The 21,729-nt window shown below is 54.8% G+C and overlaps 6 protein-coding genes and 1 non-coding gene across 7 annotated transcripts; 3 read left to right on the plus strand and 4 right to left on the minus strand.

Annotated features, from left to right (window-relative positions):
* Window positions 1–804: 804 nt before the first annotated feature.
* Window positions 805–3,221, plus strand: B0T23DRAFT_132536 (uncharacterized protein). The gene is made up of 3 exons (XM_062832212.1): window positions 805–1,102; window positions 1,273–1,391; window positions 1,476–3,221. Exons 1-3 carry the CDS (start codon window positions 922–924, stop codon window positions 3,174–3,176), a joined length of 2,001 nt encoding a protein of 666 aa, XP_062692472.1. The 5' UTR covers window positions 805–921; the 3' UTR covers window positions 3,177–3,221.
* Window positions 3,222–5,041: 1,820 nt separating this feature from the next.
* Window positions 5,042–7,005, minus strand: B0T23DRAFT_132581 (mitochondrial acyl carrier protein). Its single transcript, XM_062832213.1, has 4 exons — window positions 6,491–7,005; window positions 5,892–5,909; window positions 5,592–5,672; window positions 5,042–5,325 (listed from the first exon to the last, which is right to left on the minus strand). Exons 1-4 carry the CDS (start codon window positions 6,698–6,700, stop codon window positions 5,230–5,232), a joined length of 405 nt encoding a protein of 134 aa, XP_062692473.1. The 5' UTR covers window positions 6,701–7,005; the 3' UTR covers window positions 5,042–5,229.
* A 591-nt stretch (window positions 7,006–7,596) lies between these two features.
* B0T23DRAFT_132619 (ferredoxin-like iron-sulfur subunit of mitochondrial complex I) lies at window positions 7,597–8,848 on the minus strand. Its single transcript, XM_062832214.1, has 3 exons — window positions 8,405–8,848; window positions 7,796–8,115; window positions 7,597–7,710 (listed from the first exon to the last, which is right to left on the minus strand). The coding sequence occupies exons 1-3, from the start codon at window positions 8,665–8,667 to the stop codon at window positions 7,634–7,636; spliced, it is 660 nt and encodes a 219-aa protein (XP_062692474.1). The 5' UTR covers window positions 8,668–8,848; the 3' UTR covers window positions 7,597–7,633.
* Window positions 8,849–9,462: 614 nt separating this feature from the next.
* B0T23DRAFT_t162 lies at window positions 9,463–9,564 on the plus strand. The gene has a single exon. It is a non-coding gene; the product is annotated as a tRNA-Ser (tRNA).
* An 886-nt stretch (window positions 9,565–10,450) lies between these two features.
* Window positions 10,451–12,940, minus strand: B0T23DRAFT_132660 (uncharacterized protein). The gene is made up of 2 exons (XM_062832215.1): window positions 12,517–12,940; window positions 10,451–12,456 (listed from the first exon to the last, which is right to left on the minus strand). The coding sequence occupies exons 1-2, from the start codon at window positions 12,653–12,655 to the stop codon at window positions 10,472–10,474; spliced, it is 2,124 nt and encodes a 707-aa protein (XP_062692475.1). The 5' UTR covers window positions 12,656–12,940; the 3' UTR covers window positions 10,451–10,471.
* Window positions 12,487–13,164, plus strand: B0T23DRAFT_132664 (uncharacterized protein). Its single transcript, XM_062832216.1, has one exon. The coding sequence runs from the start codon at window positions 12,682–12,684 to the stop codon at window positions 13,099–13,101; it is 420 nt and encodes a 139-aa protein (XP_062692476.1). The 5' UTR covers window positions 12,487–12,681; the 3' UTR covers window positions 13,102–13,164.
* Window positions 13,165–13,618: 454 nt separating this feature from the next.
* B0T23DRAFT_441348 (ketoacyl-synt-domain-containing protein) lies at window positions 13,619–21,647 on the minus strand. Its single transcript, XM_062840768.1, has 4 exons — window positions 20,870–21,647; window positions 15,155–20,712; window positions 14,782–15,099; window positions 13,619–14,741 (listed from the first exon to the last, which is right to left on the minus strand). Exons 1-4 carry the CDS (start codon window positions 21,210–21,212, stop codon window positions 13,902–13,904), a joined length of 7,059 nt encoding a protein of 2,352 aa, XP_062692477.1. The 5' UTR covers window positions 21,213–21,647; the 3' UTR covers window positions 13,619–13,901.
* Between the last annotated feature and the right edge of the window lie 82 nt (window positions 21,648–21,729).

Raw genomic sequence — 21,729 nt, forward strand, 5'->3', positions numbered from 1 at the left:
GTTAGATAACGGAAGGCCATTACCGGCCACCAAATCACTAACAACCGAACCTGCCCAACAACACGCCTGAACCGAGCAAGCGCATTCGGGGACTTGCACTACCTAACAGCAAGCATTCCCTACCTGCCCTGCTACTGGCTGCCCGGCCATCAGAATCGGGCCGCCGCCCCTCCACCGCCCAACTGAAATTCCAATCCAATCTTTTTTCCCCTCAGGCGATTCCCAGGTCCTCCGGTTCCCTTTGTTGCGATCGGAGCCGAGCCGAGTTATCGTGTATGTAAAGGTTCCGTACCTTACCTACCTTAGCTTGCTTCGACATATTATTCCTACCTTGACGTATCTGCACATTGGATACAGTACCTCTACCTACACATTTATACCTCCCACTACCTATTGTACAGCTTGAGTCCCGACTTCAGTTCTGCCACCCAACCCCGACCCCAACTGCCTCGTCTCCGCCTGTTAGTGGCCGGCCTCGGCTGTCATCTCGATTCTTCAACACCACCTCCCCCCTGCCTGTCACCACTTCATCCCGACTTCTTTACTTCTTCAGTTCTCTGCCTACCTTGCCTAAACCTTGCCTTGGACATTCGGCCCAACCCTCGAATCGACAGTTCAATTGCTTCCACTCCGTCACCGCCGCCATTGTCCAAAGCAACATCAACGGACATCCGGCACAAAGGCATCAAGTACGGTACCTACCTCTTCGACCCGCCAGCCACCTACCCGGGCCCTTCCTGGTGCAGCCGGACTTACGCACCGACGACGGGCTGACAACGGCCTGATACCGGACTACCGCGCCTCGGGCTGCCTCGTCCGATCCCCGAATCGCACCGCCGATAAGAGTCATACCTGGACTGAACAGCTTTCATAAATCCCAATCTGCGCCCCTTCCAAGGCTCGCTGCAGCACTTCAACGCCATGTCCGCTACCAACGGTGCGGCCGCCGACTATCGTAGTCACAGTCACATACGATCGGGCAGTCTCAACATCAACCCAAACCCCGCCGGGCCTGGTGCTGCCCCGACCATGATTGCGTCGCCCATGCCTGGCGGCCAACTGCCAGCAACACACCGATTTGATCATTCGCGTAGTCCGCCCAGTGAGTTGCCCTGATGATGATGATGCACTTCTCCCCGCTATTTTCTTCTTCGTCGTCGTTGTGAGAACAGGAGTCAGAGCACCAAGCACCATATCCCCTCAAGATGCTGGATTTCACAACGAATACCCCAAAGTGTCGCCTATGGGCTAACGCGCACTACTCTTTCCCAGACACATCACATGTTCCGTGCAAGTTCTTCCGCCAGGGCGCTTGCCAGGCCGGCTCCGCCTGTCCCTTCAGCCACGACCTCAGTGCCGCGGCCGAGACGGTGTGCAAATATTTTGCCAAGGTATGACCGTCAGGACCCAAATCCCCGGGCCTTTCCATCCTGTCGTCCTCCTGCTGACATGTTCCTGTGCCACCATGATTATAGGGTAACTGCAAATTCGGTCCCAAGTGTGCCAACATCCACGTGTTGCCCGACGGCCGCCGTGTCAACTATGGCAAAGGCGGTGTTACGATCGGTGCCCCACCCGTCGCTTTGGGTGCCCGCGTGAACCCAAACACTTACCACCAACCATCCAACAGCGCCCTTACCAACTCGTTCCTCCGCGCCGACGCCGTTCCCCCGTATTCCGCCTCCGCTTACGGCCATCACGATGAACAATACGTCCCTCAGCCTGGCCAGAACGGCGGAGGCAATGGAATCCCGACCATCGATACCACTTATACCTCCAACCCCACTACCGCATTTGGCTCTCCCCGGGATGAGGATCTTGCCGCTCGCTTCGGTCTTGGCGTTTCTCCCGTCCCCAAGGGCCTGTCGGTCCTAGACGCACCCCTCCCCGCCTCCTTCGACAGCAATGGCATCTCCCACGCCGCCCGCTACGGCCCCTGGCCCTCCTCGGTTCCTGAAAAGTTCGGTCTGGAGTCCAGCTCCCTCGGCATGAGCGTGACCCAGGACGTCAACACCTCGCACACCCTCCGTGCGCTACGTAATTCCGCTTTCGGTGGAAATGACAACATCTCCCAGTCCCTCTTCAGCGGCGATGGATTCGCCAATAGCCCGCCCACTCACTCCTCGGCGGCCTTCTATGGTTCCAGCCTCGGCGGTGAGGACTTCGGTTTTGGCAGAAGGCCGATGCACAGCAGTTCGACCCGGTTTGCAAAGCCCAGGCTGATGAGCCAGAGCGTCCCCCATGATCGGGATTGGGACTCTGATTTGATCTTTGACAACGAGGAGGATTACGTGCCGGCAGAGTTGGCTAATGAGTTGCTGACCCCGGCCGAACGCGCGAGAAGGGGATCTAGCACCGCTACCGTTCGTGGCTTCGACGCCCCGCTGGACTCTACCGGACTCGACGCAACCAAGTTCGGTAGCCCGATTTCTCAAAGCCCGAGCAGATGGGGACCGCTTTTCCAGCGCCAAAAGGAGGAAGAGGAGAGAGAAAAGTTGGAGTCCAACGGAGGTAGCGGCAGTCTCAGCTTTATGCCCATCGCTGGCCGCAGCATCAAGCACCCGCCCTCGGCTTTTGGACACGTTGGCAGCCCGCTACGTAACTCGAGCCTAGCCAGTGCTTTTGTATCTGAGGACTCCAACCGCCAAGGAAGCCTGACCGGCGAGTCGTTGTCTGCGCTCACTCAGCAATTCCAGCGTAGCAAAATCGGCGAGGACGTATCCGTCACCTCCTCTAGTCCCCGCGGTCTTCACCCCAACTTGGGCCGCAATGGAGCCTCCGGAGCCGGTGTCATTGGAAAGGAAAGGGGAGACAGCTTGCAGAGGCACATTAGCTCCAACTCCATGAGCTCGACAAGCGGGAGGTTTACCACACCCATCATCAATGAGGATAATGAGGAAGGTGAGGAGGAGGAACAGAGCGAGTTTGTCTTCAGCATGGAGGAGGAAGAGGACACCACCCATGCGGGGCAGAACCAGAAGCGTAACGGTAGCCCGCTGGGAAACGGGGGCTCGTTGGGTAACGGCGGGTCATCTTCGTCGCCTTGGGGAAGTTATGCGGGCGCTAGTGGGAACGGATTGGCGGCCGGTGGTGCGAACGGCGATGATTCGAAGGGTCAGAACGGCCAGAACGGTGTCAGCAAGGTGGGGGCTATTGGGGCTGTTGGTGGGAAATGATCGACCGCCTTGTCTCAATGGGCAATCCGCTGCTCGATCCGGATACTCGAATTTTCAACACTGCAGCAATCTCAGCCATCTCACACGATTCAACATCGAACTTTCACTATCTTTATATGCATAGACGCGCGGTCCTTTGGATATGACACATAATCTGGCAGCTTTTTTTCTTTTCTTTTGTTTTCTTTCATGGAACTGAGCAAAACAAAAGCACATGGGAGGGGAAGAGAAAACTGGATGGGAAGCAACAAGCATACTTTGGCCATAGGAAAACAACTGAGCGGAGGGGGGGATGGCGTGCAAAACAAAAACATTTGAAGGATCTAATCACGAAAGGGGAAGATCAAAAGCGCTTGAATTCTGCTTGGTCTTCAACTGTTGTAACTGTTTTTCACTTCCTTGCTCTCGGAGTCAAGGTAGTTGCATGACATGTATGTCAGGGGTGGTAGTGTAGGATTAATGGTGTATAGAGTAGCTGGTGGATGACACTTTTCTTGCTTTAAGTAGTATCTTGGCTGTATACACAGAGCAGCGACAGTATTGTTATTTTGAATGATATTGTTTATAGATCATCAAATCTGTTGTTTCCTTTTTAAACCCCTCGCTCGGCGTCTTGTACGCACACACTGTAAAGGTAGGTTAACCGAAGTGGATGGAGTTGATACTATCAAGTTCCCAGGAATGAATACTTTCTTAAAGAAAGAAGGAGGGAAAAAAAGGAAAAAAAAGAGATGATATAGGAAAAAAAAAAAAAGAAAAAAAAAAAAAAAAAAGGTAAAAAAGGAAAAAAAAGGAAAAAACCTTGTAAGTACAGAGAACAGTTTTTGGCTTAAAGTACATAACAAACCCGACTCTACGTGATCTTGAGTGCAGGTATTTGAGGTGGTGAATGTAGGTAAGTAGCTTCATGCCGCGATTTAAATAGGTATTGATGTGGGACAAAGGACGACCAGACATACTCGGAGTGTCAAAGATTTCCGTCACATCAATCTTCGGTTGGTCACAACAAATTTGACGCTCTTTTTTGAGAAATATCACATATTCAGTTCAAGGTAGGTAGGTACATAGTCAGATGGTTTCTCCTGGTTCGCCTGCCAATTTCGCCGCGATTCAGGTATTGGTCTGTTTGTTTGTGTGTGGATGGTGGGCGAGAGAAATGATGGCGTAGTGAATATATCATTCATGATGCAGAGAGAGAATTTGGTAGGTAGGTAGCTTCAAGGGGGCGATTATGTTCTCAAGAGCTGGTTGTAAGGTACGCATATTGAACTGAATTGGTTGACTGCAGTGATCAGACATCGAGATATGAATGCTAGCCTTCCACTGAATGCGCTCCAGTCATTATAATTTACTTTGCATGTAAGAGCGCGCGGATGATATTTCCTACATCAGCTGTAGTCGGTTGGTTTCGCTGTGAACCAATTCTTTCTTTTTGCTTAGAACTCCTCCCATCAGCGAGCGTCTCAGCGCGACAATGGGTATGTACCTAGTGTAGACAGACATACTACCTTGAGGTATCCATCCATCCATCGCTCCTCTCTTTTTATTTGTTTCGTCTTTTGAACCAGCTTTCACTTCAAGAAAAGGGGGGGTATGTAAGTACGAATATTTGCGACAAACAAAACATAACGCAACAGCATAAGACTGGACACCACCGCTATATTGAGCCTGCCACATTACCACTTAAGTGACCACCAGACATCGCAACTTGTCGCCGCGTCGACCAACCCAAACTAACAACTCTGACAAGAACAACAACATCAAGAGCAAGTCCGACCTGCCCACATTTCACATCTAGCCCGTACCCATCACGATGCTCCATTCCATCCATCATCTCTTCTTTCATTCAGGTTCTAAGTTTTCGTATGGTACACAGATCGAATCGAATCTCAAACAATGACAAAGATATGTTTCGAATCGATCTAGTTAAGGATAAGGATAGAGGTGAAAAGGTAAGGTAGGTAAGAAGGGTAGGGAGAAGAAGTATGCTTTATATTTGCGCAAGTAGTGGGGTTTCTAAAACGCTCGAACAAGGAACGGAACAGAGGACTTTTTAGTTGGCATCGGGCTGGCTCAAGATGTACTCGACGGCCTTGTCGACCGAGTGGATCTGGTCGGCGTCCTTGTCGGGGATCTCGATGGAGAACTCCTGTTGCGGGTAGGTTTGTTAGCATCGTGTTTTACGTCCATGTGCTATGACTGTGTTCGGGTTGAGGGGTGATTGTGATAAGAGGCTGAGCTTGGGCTGAGAAGGGAATCTAACATGGAGCAAGCATGCGACCATATAGCGGAACACTTGCCAACCCCAACAGCAGAGTAAGACGGGACGGGAACAGGTTGAGGCCCAAACTAAGAGGGTTTGGAAAGCGACGGATCTTTTGAAGCAAGACAAGGGAAGTAAGGGGAGCAACATACCTCCTCAATAGCCATGACAACCTCAACGGTGTCCAAACTGTCAAGACCGAGGTCGTTGGCGAAGTGGGCGGTCTCGGTGATCTGTGATGCGCAAACTTGTGTCAGAATCTCTCATCGCTGTATCTTTGGTCTCTCGTTCCATTGCATCTATTCTTGCGGTTTGCCCGTCTCGTCTCTCCTTCCAGACTTTCAGGCCGGGAGCACAGGGCACTGGGATTGACCCATCATAACCAAAGATCGCAGCATATTTCGTCTCCGTGACAGTGAGGAGGAAATGTTGGTGGTTGCGTCTGTACTTACGTTCTTGGGGTCGTTGACCTGGAAAGGAGATGTTAGCTTGGACCTGAAAGAGGTTGCGAGGACGGGACTGTTGGAGCTTCTGAAGAAGAGGCTGGAGGAGAGGGGAGATCCAGCCGAGGTAAGGAAGAAAGAAGAGGGAGGGACAAGAAGTTGACCAGCAAGATAGCAAGAGAAAAAGGGCAAAGTAGCGAGGCGAGAGCATCATCATCTGAGCAGAACCGGCCCAGCCGGCAGGGCAACCCATTCAAAAAGCTCCCGAGCTCCCGATAATACCGGCCATGGCACAGCGTGTGCAGCGCGCAGTACTCTTCAATATATTCCTTCTCGTTTCGAGTGCTCTCGTCGCGGCCTTATGCTCTTTGCATCTCCTTGTTCCTCCCGATTGCGTTCTGTCTCCAGGTTGGTTCGCTTGCGATGATGATGCTCTTCCGCACGCTCCCTTCTCTTATCTTCGCGTAGCGTATGTCCCTAGACCACTTGTATCCCTCTGCCTCTTCACACCTCTTCCTTATCCCCTGTCTTCCTGCTGCTCCTCCTCCTCATCCTCCTGCTCGAAGTTTGTGTGCATGTCGTGAGGTCTCGTGTGATGTAGAACGCACCTTGTCAAATCCACTCAACACCTGCGCAATCCTGCTAAAGACCTCATCCTTCTTGAGGTGACCACCGGCGCTGTAAAACCGGACAGCCTGGAAGGCAGCGACCTTGGGGACGGCCTGGACAAAAGCAGGACGGGCAACACCAGCGCGGACGGCGGAGGCGACGGCGGGACGGGCCACGCGGGCGGCAGTGAGGGCGGCGGTGCGGAACATTTTTGTTTTTGTTTGGGTTGGCTGTCGCGGAAAAGGTCAATTGCGCGGGTCGGTCGGGTGTTTGAGGTGGTGGTGGTGACAGGAAAGGCTGTGGCCGAAAATGAGTGTGACGCTACTACTCGGTGGTTCTCGGACGAGGTTGTTGCGGGTTTCTCTGGCTGGGCGGTGGTTGGCTGGAATCAGCAATGATGATGATAAATTTCTCGCCTACTTCGGCGGGGGCGCGGGAAACGGGTGCGGGCAACTGCGGGCGGCGGCCAAGCTACCTACACTAACAAACCCGCCTGGGCTCTGACTCTGGAGCTCCAGCGTGTAGAGGTACCTTGGTACCTACTTACCTCGATGCTCCCCCGCAACTGACTGAAGCCATGGAAGCTTCAGCTCGTTCTGCTAGGTACTCGTCAGCCGAGTCACGTGCAGGCCGCTCAGGTACCGCCTTGTACATGCGGGTATAGAATTCCACTGCGGAGAAATGTGTTAAGCAGATACTCCACTAACACCCCACGGGCAGGATCACTCCACTCGCCTGTTAGACGGGTAATCCTGGTTGATGGATACGATGGGATGGAGTTCATGACGATACAGCTTGTATCTTACAAATGGTACCGTACACTAATTATACACTCAGCCTTTCAAGCATCTTCAGGTTTCTTGATGCGTCCCTTTGGCCGAGTAGTAGGATCTTCCCTGGCGAGATAAGACTCCAAAAAGACAAGAAATTGGATCAGGGACGCCATTCACAAACGTATATACAGCCTTCTTTTGCCTGTCCGCCTGCCTGCCTGCCTGCCTTCTACAACACAATGGTGCGTCCTGTTGATACCGCAACCCGTCCGAAACTGCTGGTTCCGAAGCTCTAGCAAAGCAACAAGAAGAAAAAAACCTCTGTCCTCATTGTCCGTCCTGTTATCCGGTCTTCACACCGTAGCCCCTTTATCTGTAAGGAGAATCGGCGCGAATAGCAGCCGCAAGCTCAGGCTCCCACTTGTCTCCGTTGGAGAGTAGCTTTTCTGTATCTGTTGTCAGCACATGTCATACCTCCCTATCCCCCCAACAGCAACAACCTATCAACGCATCCCCCAGACAAGAACTCACCCTTATTATACAACAACTCCTCCCTCGTCTCCGTCGCGTACTCCGCATTGGGACTCTCCACAATCGCATCCACGGGACAGCTCTCCTGGCAGAATCCGCAGTAGATGCACTTGGTCATGTCGATATCGTAGCGGGTCGTCCTTCTGCTTCCATCGGCACGCTCTTCGGCCTCGATGGTGATGGCCTGAGCAGGGCAGACGGCCTCGCAGAGCTTGCAGGCGATGCAGCGTTCTTCGCCCGAGGGGTAACGACGAAGGGCGTGCTCGCCGCGGAAGCGGGGGGAGATGGGACCCTTTTCGAAGGGGTAGTAGATTGTGTACCTGGGATGGGGGTGTCAGTAGATATGGGGAGATGGGTTTGGGCAGTCGTTAGGGAGCTGTTGATCGTCGTGATGAGGAGCGGCGGGAGGAGCAGCACAGTACGAGCGCGCTTAACCAAGCGGAGAGCCGCAGAGCCGCAATCTCCATACTCTCCAGTGCGCGAGTCATGATACTTGTCATGTCGTGGATCCTGCCCACCTCCTCACCCCCGATCCTTCCAACTGTCACCACTCACCACGTCCTATCCTCCCAAGCCAGCAAACAGACAAAAGACAGACAAAGTACTTACGGCGGCCTGAAAAACTGCTCCATAGCCACATACATGCCCCTAAACATCTCCGTCAAAAGAAAGTACCGTCCGTTCTTGTCCAGCACGTGTTCCTCCTCTTGGTCCCACGTCTTGGGGGCCGGAATGCGGAAGCCCTTGGGCGGGGGACCGGCCGGGGTTGCGTAGGTGCGGATGGCCTGGGAGACGAAGGAGGGAGCAATGACTCGGCGGGTGGTGAGTTGGCGCGCGACGGCCGCAGCCGAAGAGGCAGTGGTGGTGAGCATGATGGGCGGTTGCGGTGGATGGTGTGATTAATTGTGGTTTGAGGTTGGCTGGCTGGCTGGTAAGGCAAAGGTTGCGACTTGCGTTGCGCCAGGTGCTATTAGAGGAGTGGCTAGGTAGGTAGTTGGTTGTCGTCGCAAGCCTGGTTTGATGATGTCGCAGGTTAATACAATGCTCTCTCTGCGCTTGCGACTCAGCGACGACTTCGTTCGGTTCCACTCCGATGTCGTTTCCTTTGTTTCGGCTTCGAACTTCAGTTCTGTAGGTTGGTAACAACCAGAACCAATTTGGGACGACGGTATTATAGAGTGGATCGAAGCAGTTCAACCTTAAGGGCGGGAAGCGGAGACAGCGCACGAACCTGATGGGGGCGACGGACGTTCAGCAACGATCCCCGGGCTGCGATAACTTGACGTCGGTCGGTAGGTTGTCGATGGATCCCTGCCGTGTGCTTGCGAGTATCGCCGACAGGACGTCCACTTCCAGAGCCTTGGAGCCTACAGTACGGCACGGGACAGTGGATTGGAAAGGCTGTGCTGCAATTGGCTGCAGTTGGCGAGCTGTGTTGCGAAGTCGTGACTGTACACGTGATCCTCTCTCAACGCCGCTCCCAGTGCCTGCCGCCAAGTCACCGTACCCCACCATAGCTGGCAGACCGACCCCACTCAAGCTCCCACCGCTGCAGCTCCAAGTCCAACCAACCAACAGCCCAACCCCTCACTCAGCTCAGGGGAACTGAAGCTGCTTCCCCTATATTAGCCTCCTATGGTCAGTCAAACTACCAACAACATCCACTTGTCAACATGGCCGAGTGGTTAAGGCGACAGACTTGAATAATCCTCACTATTCTTGCCTATCTGTTGGGTTCGCCCGCGTAGGTTCGAACCCTACTGTTGACGATTAGCTTTTTCTTTTTTTTGTCTCGGTTTGGGGATGGGTTAGTGTTTTGCTTCCTTCCAAGTCATCTTCTCGAGTTGTTGTATACGATACATGTTTCTTGCCCTTATAGTCATCCATACCCTAGATGTTCTGCGTCTGGCGGTTAGTTTCAATGTGTTTTTTTGTAGATGGCAGTGGCGTTACGCGTCTCGAGTTTCAAATAACAAATGGCTCTCCTAGGTGGGGAGCTACTTTCTTTTGATGTACATACAACTACACTAATTAATTCATGGTTAGGTAGTCAATCTGTGGTCATGTCCAATCCAAGACGTACATCATAAAAGCCCTCGGTGCGATATATCGTTAGGGCCAGCGGAATGAGCCTTTCCCTCCGGGGCAAAATATACCTGACTGCAGACAGGACATTTTCTGTTTCCTCTCTGATGATCACACCCTCATCATGTTTCAGCTGCCTCTGGCACCAGCTCACTTCCAGCATGATCATCACCAATGACACCAGACCAGCACAGAAAAGATACGACACTGCCAGCTCAATTCATCAGTCATCATTCATCCCTCATACCATGCTACCTCTTTGACCATGCTACGCTATGGGTATCTTATCTATGCCATCATGCTATCTATGTACTGTTCCCTCGCCTCTCCCTACCTTCCCCATTTCTTCCTTTCTTTCTTCCCTTCCTATTTCTGTTCCATATCCCCTCGGTTCCTTGCTTAACTTCCACCCTTTCCCTCCTAGTACCAAGATTATTACCCAAGACACCGCACTATCTCCCTTTCCATCCCCCCTTTTTTCCACCTCCCAATACCCCCCCTTCCCCTCCTCATTACCTTCACGCCTCCCAAACCCAAACACCCTCTTAGCGACTCACTGTGTTTGTCCCTGTGTTCCCTGGTCCCGGTCTCCTAAAACCTCTTCTCCCACGTATTCCACCAGACCCCCATATTAGCCGCCACCACCAAATCCAGCATCTTCAGTCCCTCATCATGAATAATCAGCTTCCCCAGCTTCGCTCTCTTGCCTCTACATCCTCCACCCGCATCTTCCCTGCCCAATGCATTCGGATCAAAAAGATCCTCATCGTCGAAATACTCGTCTTCCGAGCTAGGAGGTTCCAGACCTAAGAACTTGGAGAAGCGAAAATGGCGCTTCGATCCGGCAGTGTGACCCGGCGGGCAGTTCTCCGTGCCGGTGCCGGCGCCAGGCGAACGGGGTTCGGAGGGTAAGTTGAAGCGGAGTTCGGAAACGGGCTTGGCGCCCGTGATGGCGGAGCTGAAACTGTCGCCGCGGGATTGACCGATAGTGGGCGCGTCGCGGACGGATTGGGCGAGCTTGGCGGGGTCAATTTGCGAGAGCTGGTTAATTCCGCCGGTGTGCTCGTCGAGAATGTGTCGACACTTCAAGGAGCGGCCAGTGGAGCCGGTGCGGAATTCACAGCGGCCTAGCCAGGGGGAGAGGAAGACGTAGCCTTTGGGGCGGAGGTTGGGGCCTGGTTGGGTTATGAGTTGGCCACCGCCCATGGAATCCTGGCGGTTGTGACTGGGCGGGGGAGACTGGGGCTTTTGGTGTTCGTTAGGCGAAAGATCGGCTGAGCCAATGGTTGAGGAACTGCCATGGCGGGCGTGTCCCGGGAGGTCGCCAGCGGTAGCCGAGGCAGTACTGGCCGAGCGGGAGTGTCGTCTGAAAGCGCCTTTGAGGCCCGAGGTCCAGGATTTGGTGTAGGCCATGACCACCTGGCGATGGAATCCTTCTTCCATTTCCATGTGCGTTACACCCATGATCTGCTTTTGCGGGCTTCCACTTGATCTTCGATCACCCTGATTTCCATTCCCACTTGTACTCCCCGAACTCGTCCCTAAGCCTTGCAGCGTCCGGGCAAAGGACTGAGGGGAAGTCGGCCGCAAAGCCTCAATGTTTGCACGGCTGAGCATTCCCTTGTACTTTGCATACCCGGATGTCTCCAAATGGATGTCAATCAACTGCGTCGCAATCGGCGGCGGTGGTTCGGGGGTTGACGCATCGTGTAGCTCACCGAGATCCGGATGGGCAGACTCGGGAGTAGGAATGTTTGTCTCAAACGAAGAGATCTTGCCCACGTTCCACTGGAGGTTGGTCGAAGGATCCCGCCGGATGAGTGTGAGCGTGAAAGGAATTGTTGCCGCTAGTTTCGAGTTGCTGGAGGCGCGAGCACGGGTGACGGTAGGAGGGGAGAGGATGCCATCGCCGGGCCGGGGGACGTTGGAAGTAGGAGGGTAAAGTGCTTGATCGGTCGGTGAGATGGGTCGGTTGCTCGTTGGGGTCGTCCCAGGGCTGACAGCCGGCTCCTCGGGAATCGTCAAAGAGGTCTGTGGCCGTGGGCCAAAGGGACGGCGCATCGCTGCTAGATTCTCGGCCGGGGGAGGGAGCTGAGGCGTTTGTCTGGGAGGCTGTTCGGAAACCAGACTGGGCTGGAACATGGGGTTCGGTTTGTATCCATCGTTCCCGGCAACAGGCTCCTGAGCAGGTACAGCCCGCTCAACTCTCTCCGAACCCAGGCCTTGTGGGCGTCTTACAGAACCTGTACGTCTGACCGACGGCGACCTGGTCGGTACCGGCCCGGTATTGTTGGGCACATTGTTCTTGTTATGAGTCGCAGGCACGTTTGCAGACGGTTGTCTCGGAGTGGGAAGCTCGACGCGGGCACTAGGCGGTAACGGTTTCCGGGGAATCACACTCCTCGCGCTCTCACCACTAGTTCGAGGCGATGCGGAAGTGGATGTCTCGTTTGGGCGGGTGTTTTCGACCAGTAGTTCGTCCGTGGGCAGGTCAAGGTGTATCAGGTAGAGAGCATTGTTAATGTCTTCTATCGTCACGTTCTTTCGCTGCGGACGGAAGGGGGAGAGGATGACATCTGTGGCCCGGGTTGTTTAGTGAGAGAAAAGGGAAGGGTATGGTAATGATGGGGACATACCTCGACTACCGGGGACTCGTGATATGTACAAGATCAAGGACTCCTTGACATCGGCGCTGTGAGGGTATTGTGGGGGGTTGGCGGCGAGGGAGTTGAGTGTCGAGAGCGACCTCGCTTCCACGTGCTGTCTGGCGGCCATGTGCGTGATGATGATGATGGTGTAATATGATGCGGTTCTCGAGATGCTGTAATGTAATGTCGTGGATATTCCCAGCTCTTGTATCCCAAAGTGATACAGTATCTTGCTTGCCTGCCAGCAGGACAAGGGTTGGTCGTTGTGATATGACTGTCGTGGGACTGGCCCGGTGTCCCTTCTTTGTGCTTCAACCAAAAAGGCGTGTGTGCTGGGAAGCTAACGAATCGTCAGCCGCGGGGGGCTGTGTCTTGGTCGGGTGTCGAAAAGACGGGAACGGTGACGACGGTTGGGCTGGTCAGAAGGACAGCCGAGTCGGGTTCGGGTTGCTGAGTGTGTACAGACTGACTCGAGTCGGTGAGTGTTATGGATGTGGAAGTATCGCGAGTCGGCGGAGGAGCGACTGGACTTTGCTCGGAGTTGCTGGACAGGACCTGTTCAAGAAGTTGTGATGAACTAGCCACTGTTTGAAACAGCGGGCAACAGTGGATATTGTTAGTATACCTAGTAGTGTAAACCTTAGGTTGCAGACGGCGGCCTCTCGAGTCTCTTGCCGACCCGGGGTTGCCTCTGGTCCTCAGAATTGTCCCATGGAATGTTCTGTTGTCGACACCCAAATTGGAAATCTGAGAGCACACTGCAAGCAGTTAAAAGGTTCGTGTTTCAGATGGTCTTTGGGCGCTTGGCCGTGCATTTCCATCGCTCGTGATTTGGCTGTTCTCGTGTTTTTGCTTGGCTGGAGCGAGTTCCATTGGCCGCTTTGATACAGGGGCAACTTGAAGGTACTTAGTACCTCTAGGTAATGATTGGCGGGGTGATCGGAGCCAGCCGAGCAATGTGGCAGTGTTAGCAAAGCAACTGCCGTAGCGGCGAAACTTGATGGGAAAAGGAGGTTTGCACTAACAAACTACCTACTACTTCCTACCTTGCAACAACTTGCCCGACTCTGGTCAACCTCATCACTCGACACCAGGCAACCGACGAAAAATGAAATGTGTCGCCATTCTGACTAGAACCCTACAATAATAACATCGCTTTCACCCAGCTCTATAACTTGACCATCCACCGACCAAACAAACACCAATGGCCGACATACTGGTTTCTGTGAAGCGACTGCCGAGAGAACGAAATCCGTCGGCAGTCTATTCCTGAGTGGTATCATGACATGTCCTCCCATACCGTACTATCACTGAATGCAACATCAATTCCAGACCTTCATGCTGTATAATCAAAGACGCCCCGAGCATACAAATCATGTTCCGGCCCTCGTCTTTTGCACAATAATCGCCGCCAAATCATTCACCGTCCCGCTGCTCAACAGCTCCAAGATCTGCAAATTGGCCCGTAACTCCTTGGCAATCCAGTTCCTCAACTCGATGGCCGTCAAGGAATCCAACCCGTAACTCGTAATGTTCCTCGTCGCGTCCAGGTTGGCCACATCAATCGTCAACACATCCGACAGCTTCTGGAGAATGCCCTGGCCCGCAATCGCCATGGCCTCCTCGTCCGTCTTGGCTGCCCGGAAGGCATTGCCCGCAGACGTTGCGGCTTTGGGAACGTGACCTTCACGCTCAGCGGCCGCCAGAGACTCGGCTTTGAGTTGAGTGAAGCGCGCGTCCGAGGCATAGTACGGCCACGACCCATCCGCCTGAACGTGTAGCGTGAGCCCGGTGAGGACTTGGGCCGGGCTGACCCCGCGGACCGCGGCAGACAACAAGGCGAGCACTTCTTGCTCCGAGACGGTCTCGTTGCCAAAGTTGCGCATGATGTCGTCCTGCCGCTCTGCGTTCTCGGCGAGGTATCCGGCGTCGGTGACGGCTGTGAGGTCGAGCGAGGTGCCGGGGAGGCCGTTGCGCACACGATATTGCACAAACGAGTCGAGGAACGTATTCGCTGCTGCGTAGGCTCCCTGGCCACGGGAACCCAGGATGCCAGCGGCCGAGGAGAGAACAACAAAGTAGTCAAGGTTGGCACCGGTATCTGAAAGCACGTTGTGCACGTTCCAGGCTCCAGCAAATTTGGGCCGGATGACTTGGGTAAAGTCGGAAAAGGACATGCTCTCGAGGAGGACGTCCTGGGTTCTGTTAGCTGGCTTGACGTACAAGGCAAACAGCGGACGAGTCACAACATACCCTCAACACCATGGCGGCGTGTATGACACCACAAATACTGGGCAACTCTCGAGCGCAGTCTTTCGCCAACTCGCGCACTTGCCTTTCATCGCTCGCGTCGCACTTCTCCACCCGGATGTGCAGATCAGGGCAAGCAATCTCCTTCTCCAGCTGCTCAGCCATCTCCCTTCCTCCGCCGCTTCTCGACAGCAGGACAATGTGCCGGGCACCATGCTCAGCCATGTACTTGGCCATCGATCGACCGAGGCCGCCGGTGCCACCAATGATGATATGAGTACCATCTCTCCGGAAGATACCCCTCGACTTGCGGTATGTTGCCTGTTGCTCGTTAGCCACTTGCTCAAACTGACAAGCACCTCCAGCGATGACATACTTTGACCTGATCTTTCTCTCCAGCAGCCACCACAACGGGATACACTGTCATGCCCCCTTTCACCCACTCCAGCGCCGCTGATAGTTCAGACACCTTATAGACATGCGTCTTGGTCGGCGGCTGGAACTCTCCCTTCTCCAGCTTTTGCATGACGGCCGCCAAAGTCTCTTGCATCTCCTGCGGCCTGCCCACAGTCAAGCTGACCATGTCGATGCTCACAAACGTCGCGTTAGCGCCCAACTGCGGCCTCGAACTCTGCGTCCCCGATGCCCTGATCTCTACCAACCGGCCAAAGTCAGCTAGGCACTGCCAGGCTTCGTTTTCGCCTCCATTATTTCTGCCCCCCGACACCGTCAAGATCACCTCGAACCCTGTCCCGCCGGTGGCTTCATCCAGCTTTCTTCGGATGTAAATGCTTCGCTCATCCAACACCCTTTCTCCCGCAAAGCCCATTTTCCGCGCCGCATCGGCTTCGACGTCGTTGGTGACATACACCCACGTATCTGCGCCCAAGGATTTGGCAATTTCCACCGCAGCGACGCTCGTCGGCCCGGACAGCTGAATCATCAGTTTGGTGCCTTTGTGTACGCAACCGAGAGTGACGAGGGCGCGCCACGCGCGAGCGATATAAACGGGAATCCCGGCCCCTACTTCGGGCGTGATGTTGCTGTTCAGCGGCACCACGCTGGTTACCTTTGCTCGGGCGTGCGTGCCGAACCGGCCCTCCGCTAGGGCACAGACGCAGGCGCCCACAGCGACCTCATGAACCCCCCTGCCAACACGGGAGATGGTGCCGGAACAGCCCCTCGCGATGTGGTGGTGTTGGGACGCGTCATGCTGGATGTAGTCAACATCATCAAGCGTAATCGCGCTTGCCGCTACCAGAATCTCTACCTCGTCGTCTTTCAAGACAGTCTCTGGGCGGTCTTCAAAGTGGAGGTGATGCAGGTTACCCTTGGGTCCATGGCTGGGTGCAAGCTCTAGTTGCCTCAGTCCGTTGAGCTCGGGAGAGTCTTGGTGGAAATATTGGGTGTATGGGATGGAGGGACCAAGTTCGCGGGAGATTTCAAGATTGAGCTGCGGATCAGGCTCCAGCCTTGGGACGTACAGCTTGCCCTGCTCCTCGGCGAATTCTAGCTCGGCGCTTTCGGGATCGTTCTCGTCGTGGGCGGCAGAAGAGGAGGAGAGGACAGATCGGCTGAATGCCTGAAAAATCAGGTTGGCTTGCTGCTCAGCAGAAAGTCTCGATTCAGGATCCAAATCCAATGCAGCAGCAACCGCCGAAGCTTCACTCCTCGCCGTCCTCAACAGACCTAGAGCCATGTTGGAGTTTGGGGAAGTTGGGAAGCGGGTTGCGCCGCGGGTTACCCAGAGCAGTCCCGACGACGTGGTCAATAGTTTTTTGATCTGGTTCAGTTGCTCTTCTGCAGCAGGGTTCTTGTTGGTGAGGGAGCTGACGAGGGGTTGGTCGAGTTCGGAGAGAACCAGGAAGGATGATTTGGTGAAGTCGGTGATCTTTTGTATGGAAGAGATCCGTGCCTGCTTTCCTGTCTGCTTTTGAATCTTGCTATAGACAGCTTTAATCAGCGGAGATGTATCGGGATTGGGCATTTCGGTTATGATTGCTATGTTGGGAGTGGACTTGTCCTCCGGTTCTTGTGTATCGGCCTTGTTATCATCCCAGTTATCGGCGTCGGGCCTGTTTTCAGTCTTGAACTCCTCCCATCTCACCTGGAAGCACAACTCCCTTGGCCTACCACTTTCCTTCTTTTCAGCTTCCAGACTCTCAAACTGCAACCCAGCGATCGAGATCGCCGCGGTCGTGGAGCCTGGGGAAGTAAAGGCTTCGATCATGAAGCTTGCATCACGCCCCTTGTTGCTGCTCTCTACACCAGAGTGAGCGCAGAAGGTCTGACCGGGCTTCTTCTTCCATCGCGACCTGATGGTAAAGTGTCTGATCGCTGCCGGCAAGTACGACGTTCCAGTGGACTTGTCTTGCACCCCGGCGCCCAAACTCAACAAAGGGAGCTGCAGCAGCTCATCCAATACTGCTGGATGAATTCTGTACCCAGTCTCATAGCCCAACGGCATCTCCGTTTTGGTCTCTTTCACCACACAGTTAGCCGCAGCGGTGTTTTCATTCGCTGTCACCTCCGTCAAAGTCTTGAAACCGCTGGGGTATTGAGCACCGACGGAGGAAGCCAGATGGCCGTAGATGGTCTCGCTCGAGTGAAGCTCCAGATTGTACGGGTGTGTGGCCCTCGCATGCTCAAGCTTCTGTTCGAGCTTCTTCTTGTCCAGGGAAGCGGGGGCAGAGGTGCTGTGCCCGGAGCAGGCAGGTGTGTCGGGGGTTGTTGAACCTTGGGCCTGGGCGGCTGGCACGTCTGCTTCGGTGGTATTATCAATGTGTATGGAGCCACTGTCTGAGGCCGAGGATGAAGCGGGTTTTGGAGATGAAGAACCGGATGCGGAGTCGGACTGTCCGTCTACGGAAGAGGCGGAGGTGACAGTGTCCTCGCCGAAGGTTACAGTTTTGGGATGAGACTGCGCCCGCGGCCTTGACAAGCCGAGAGGCTGGCGGACAGGCGAGGTAGAGTCAGCCTTGACGAAACCTGTGCAATGCTCAAGCCACCCGCGACTCTCCTCAAACGAGGTGATTCGAAACGAGTCTCGCCGGCCAGTATCGTCGCCAGGCCGGATGGTAAGCAGCACCTCGTACTCCTTCTCCTCATCCTCCAGCCACAACTGCTCCTCCACCCTCAGGTCTTTGACCTCAAACTTGCTTGCATCCCCCTCTAGCCTCATCAAATGCAACTGCCACGCCGCTTCCACCACCATGGCCACAAACCCCGACACTGGGAAGACCATCCTCCGTCTTTGACCCTGACCTTGGACAGCATAGTCCTTCAACCAAGGTAAGACCCCTCCACTCAACACATTCCTCCAGGTAGGCTCTATATCTGAACTCCAATCTGCCAGGACGCCCAGCAAATCATGTCTCGGGAATGGCTTCAACCGATGCTGCCTTGTAATCCTGCTCTCGGCCCAATACGACTGCCTAGTCCAGGGGTAGCTGTATAGCCCCGCTACCAAGTCCGGACGCTCGTACTCCTCCCGGTTGTGGTTGATGTTGAACCAGTTTAGCCCCTGAAAGCCCCGGGTGAAAAGAGCACCGGTCGCTTCGAGGGCGGATTGCGCGGCGGACTTGGCGCGGTCGAGAACAGAGAGGTAGGTGAGCTTGGTGGCCACTGCAGCGATGTTGCCGACGCCAGGGGGGAAAGTCCCTGTGGACGGCGTGGAGGTAGAAGGGGAAGTGCCGAGTGAAGGAGAAGAGAGGGACTTGATGGTTTGCATTATCGGACCTTTCAACGCCGCATGGGGCCCAACTTCAAGCAGGATATCCGGCCGGAAGCCGGAGATGAGGTGTTGCAACGCCGTGGAAAAGCGGACGGGCTGCGTAAGGTTGTTGACCCAGTAAGAAGGCCCAAGCTCCGACAGAGAGGACAGGCGGCGGGCGTGCAGGGACGAGTAGAACTCGACGGTTGAAGAGGAGCGCGATTCAGGTGGCTGAATGTGTGAGACGGCTTGGAGGTATTTGTCGGCAATCAAGGCCATGTGCGGAGAGTGGTAGGCGACGTCGACGAACAGCTTACGGTTGAAGGTGCCCTTCTTCTGGAACAGCTCGGCGACCCGGTCGATAGCGGATTCGTCGCCCGATATGGTGGTGGAAGAGGGTGAGTTTTCGCAGGCCACTACCGCTTTGGATGCCGAGGTGTTGATTTGCTGGAGAAGAGGTGCGCATTCTTCGGCTCCGGAGCCCACGGCTAGCATGGAGCCTCTGAGTTCGGGGTACGCTTTCTTCAGCTCGACGATCATCTGGCCGCGGTAGTAAGCGGCTTCCATCGCCCCTTCAAAGGTCAGCGCGCCAGCTGCGTACGCAGCACCAATCTCGCCGGAGGAGTGGCCCGTGACAGCACCGGGCTTGATGCCGAATGAGTCCAGCAGGTCTACCAAGGCCAACTGCACAGCGGAACAGATGGGCTGAGAAATGTGCGCCTGCCCTACTTTGGTTGTCTCCTTGTCGCGCGTGAGTTCTTCGTAAATGGAGAAATCAGCGCCCACCTTCCGCAAAGCTTCATCGGCTCGCTTGATGGCCTTAAGGTAAAGGGGATGGGTCTGCAAGAGCTCGCGGCCCATGGCATACCATTGCGCTCCCTGGCCGGTGAAGATGAATGCCAGACGTGGTTGTTCTGACGAAGCGCGCATGGGAGTGAGGTCGTGTCCGTTCAGCGATCCCGCAAGACCAGAACAAATCGACTCAACGATGGCCACCCGCCACGGGAAATGCGACCTTCGCTGGCAGAGCGTATACGCCAAATTCCGCGGCATGGTAGTCTGATACAGCTCGGCATGCTGCTCCAACCAGATACCCAGTTCCTTGATACTCGTCCTTAGCGCCTGCTCATCGTTGGCGGACAGCACAAAGAGCCTCGGAGTCGTGTACGCGCCGTGTTCGCCCAGCTCGATCCTGCGATGGATTGGTGGCCCAGCCAAGATACACGTCGAATTGCTCCCGGAAAACCCAAAGTTGTTGACGCATGCATACTTCTTGTGTGCCGGCCATGGCTTCTGCTGTTTGGCGACCGTCATGTTCCATTCCTTGAATGGAATCTCCGGGTTTTCCTTGTCAAAATCCGCATTGGGGAGGATGAACCCGTAGTAAAGCGAGAGCACCCCTTTGATCACCGACACCAGACCGCTCGCGCATTCAAGATGTCCCACATTTGGTTTGCTGCTGCCGATATACAGTGGGTCGTCTGCGGACAAATACCGGCCCACGGCCTTGTATATGGCTGTGGCCTCGATCGGATCGCCCTTCTTCGTGCCGGTACCGTGGGCTTCGAAAAAGCCAACCTCGCGCGGGTCGATCTTGGCGGCAGTGAAGACGTCTCGCAAAAGCTGTTCTTGCTCGTCCGGGGAGGGGGCGACGATACCGACGGTGCGACCATTGTGGGAGACCCCGCTGTGGCTGATGACGGAGAAAATGTGGTCGTTGTCTTTAAATGCTTTTTCGACGGGTTTCAGAACTATTACTGCACAGCCCTCGCCGCGGGCGTAGCCGGACTTGGCCCTATGATCGAAGGCGTACGTCCGTCCTTCGTCAGAAAAAAGACGAAGCATGGACATGGACACCCATACATCCGGTTGAGTTATAAGATGGCTCGCTCCCACCACTGCCGCGTCGCACTCGCCGTTTCTGATGGACTGGACGGCAAGATGCAGAGCGTGCAAAGATGAAGAGCACGCCGTGTCAACGGTGAAGGTCGGGCCGTGCAAGTTAAAGTAGTACGCTAATCGGCCGGACAAGAAGGCTGGTTGGTTGCCGGTTGCATCGAACGAGGGGATCGTGTCGAGATCCCGCATATGTGAAAGTCGGTGCTCGCCATAGTTCCCACCAATGAAGACGCCGGTGCGGGTGCCTGCAATGTGCTCGCGTGGTATGCCGCCGCTCTCCAAGGCTTCATAGGTGCATTCCATTAGGAGGCGCTGGGCTGGGTCTGTGTTCAGGTTCTGTTAGCCATTGTCTCCTTTTATATGCCCTATCAACCCCCGTGAACTCTTTTCTCCTCCTTTTCTCTTCACTCCTTTCCCACTGTTCGCTTCTGTCTTCCTGTTTTCGGAGATCAACAAACGCAAAACAGAAAAGGTACTAACCCATGGCCTCCGCCTCCCGTCTTGTGACATCAAAGAACGCCGCGTCGAACCCGCTCAGATCCTGCTTGATGAAGTATCCGCCCTGCGAGTTGAATGTCCCTTTGTGGTCCGGATCCGGGTGGTTGTAGGCTTCCTGGTTGAATCGGTCTTTGGGAACTTTGGACCAACCTGACCGCCCGCGGCACATCATGCGGTAGAAATCCCCTGGTGTCTCGACACCCCCAGGAAGGCGGCAGGACATGCCTACAATTGCTACTGGGTCCGGGGTGCCGGAGGGTTGCTGTGTGGGCGAGGGAGCCGGGCCGGCGGTGGCCCCCCTGGCCCCAGGGTCGCGGGATGCCATTTTGATCGGTTCTCTGGTGTGTTATAATAAGTCGCTCGGAATGAGTCAAACAAGGCTTCGTGGGCAAAAGACCAAGGAGGTAATTGGCGAGAGAGAAGTTGTCTTAATATAGTCGTCAAGCCGGTATTGCTGGTAGAAGGTTGATGTTTTGGATAACCCGTGTGGAAGTAGGATGGTGACGGACGGGGGGAGATGGATGATGGCACGAGTGAGAGCGAGAAGGAGGGGGGAAGGTGGAAGGGTTGGTCCAAGAATCGGAAGTGAAAGTGAATGTGGAAGGTACCGCGTCTCCCGGTGCCAGCTTGGTATCTTCCTGCCGGTTTGTAGACCATGCACCAGCAGGCGCTCTTCCACTTGAAAGGTTGTCAGTCACCCCGAGTTCAGATGGAAGTCACTACCTATCGTTGCTGGGTAACGGGTAGTGAGCAGTCCACTTGACGCTTCTTGGTCAGTCCACGTCACAGCTGCCAGATGTCGGAAAGAGTGAAATTAAGAGAGAAAGTGAGAGTGAAGAATC

The sequence above is a fragment of the Neurospora hispaniola genome (genome assembly GCF_033458365.1).
Source record: "Neurospora hispaniola strain FGSC 10403 chromosome Unknown B0T23scaffold_4, whole genome shotgun sequence".
Classification (NCBI taxonomy): Eukaryota; Fungi; Ascomycota; class Sordariomycetes; order Sordariales; family Sordariaceae; genus Neurospora; species Neurospora hispaniola.

Coding starts and splice junctions, on each gene's coding strand:
- B0T23DRAFT_132536 (XM_062832212.1), top strand. CDS start 922: ATGTCCGCTACCAACGGTGCGGCCGCCGACTATCGTAGTCACAGTCAC. Junction 1,103..1,272: donor TCATTCGCGTAGTCCGCCCA/GTGAGTTGCCCT, acceptor ACTCTTTCCCAG/ACACATCACATGTTCCGTGC. Junction 1,392..1,475: donor TGTGCAAATATTTTGCCAAG/GTATGACCGTCA, acceptor CCATGATTATAG/GGTAACTGCAAATTCGGTCC.
- B0T23DRAFT_132581 (XM_062832213.1), bottom strand. CDS start 6,700: ATGTTCCGCACCGCCGCCCTCACTGCCGCCCGCGTGGCCCGTCCCGCC. Junction 5,326..5,591: donor TTGTCATGGCTATTGAGGAG/GTATGTTGCTCC, acceptor TACCCGCAACAG/GAGTTCTCCATCGAGATCCC.
- B0T23DRAFT_132619 (XM_062832214.1), bottom strand. CDS start 8,667: ATGCTCACCACCACTGCCTCTTCGGCTGCGGCCGTCGCGCGCCAACTC. Junction 8,116..8,404: donor GAGCAGTTTTTCAGGCCGCC/GTAAGTACTTTG, acceptor CCCCCATCCCAG/GTACACAATCTACTACCCCT. Junction 7,711..7,795: donor GGAGTTGTTGTATAATAAGG/GTGAGTTCTTGT, acceptor CAACAGATACAG/AAAAGCTACTCTCCAACGGA.
- B0T23DRAFT_132660 (XM_062832215.1), bottom strand. CDS start 12,655: ATGGCCGCCAGACAGCACGTGGAAGCGAGGTCGCTCTCGACACTCAAC. Junction 12,457..12,516: donor ACGAGTCCCCGGTAGTCGAG/GTATGTCCCCAT, acceptor CCCGGGCCACAG/ATGTCATCCTCTCCCCCTTC.
- B0T23DRAFT_132664 (XM_062832216.1), top strand. CDS start 12,682: ATGATGCGGTTCTCGAGATGCTGTAATGTAATGTCGTGGATATTCCCA.
- B0T23DRAFT_441348 (XM_062840768.1), bottom strand. CDS start 21,212: ATGGCATCCCGCGACCCTGGGGCCAGGGGGGCCACCGCCGGCCCGGCT. Junction 20,713..20,869: donor ACGGGAGGCGGAGGCCATGG/GTTAGTACCTTT, acceptor ACCTGAACACAG/ACCCAGCCCAGCGCCTCCTA. Junction 15,100..15,154: donor GAGAGAAAGATCAGGTCAAA/GTATGTCATCGC, acceptor AACGAGCAACAG/GCAACATACCGCAAGTCGAG.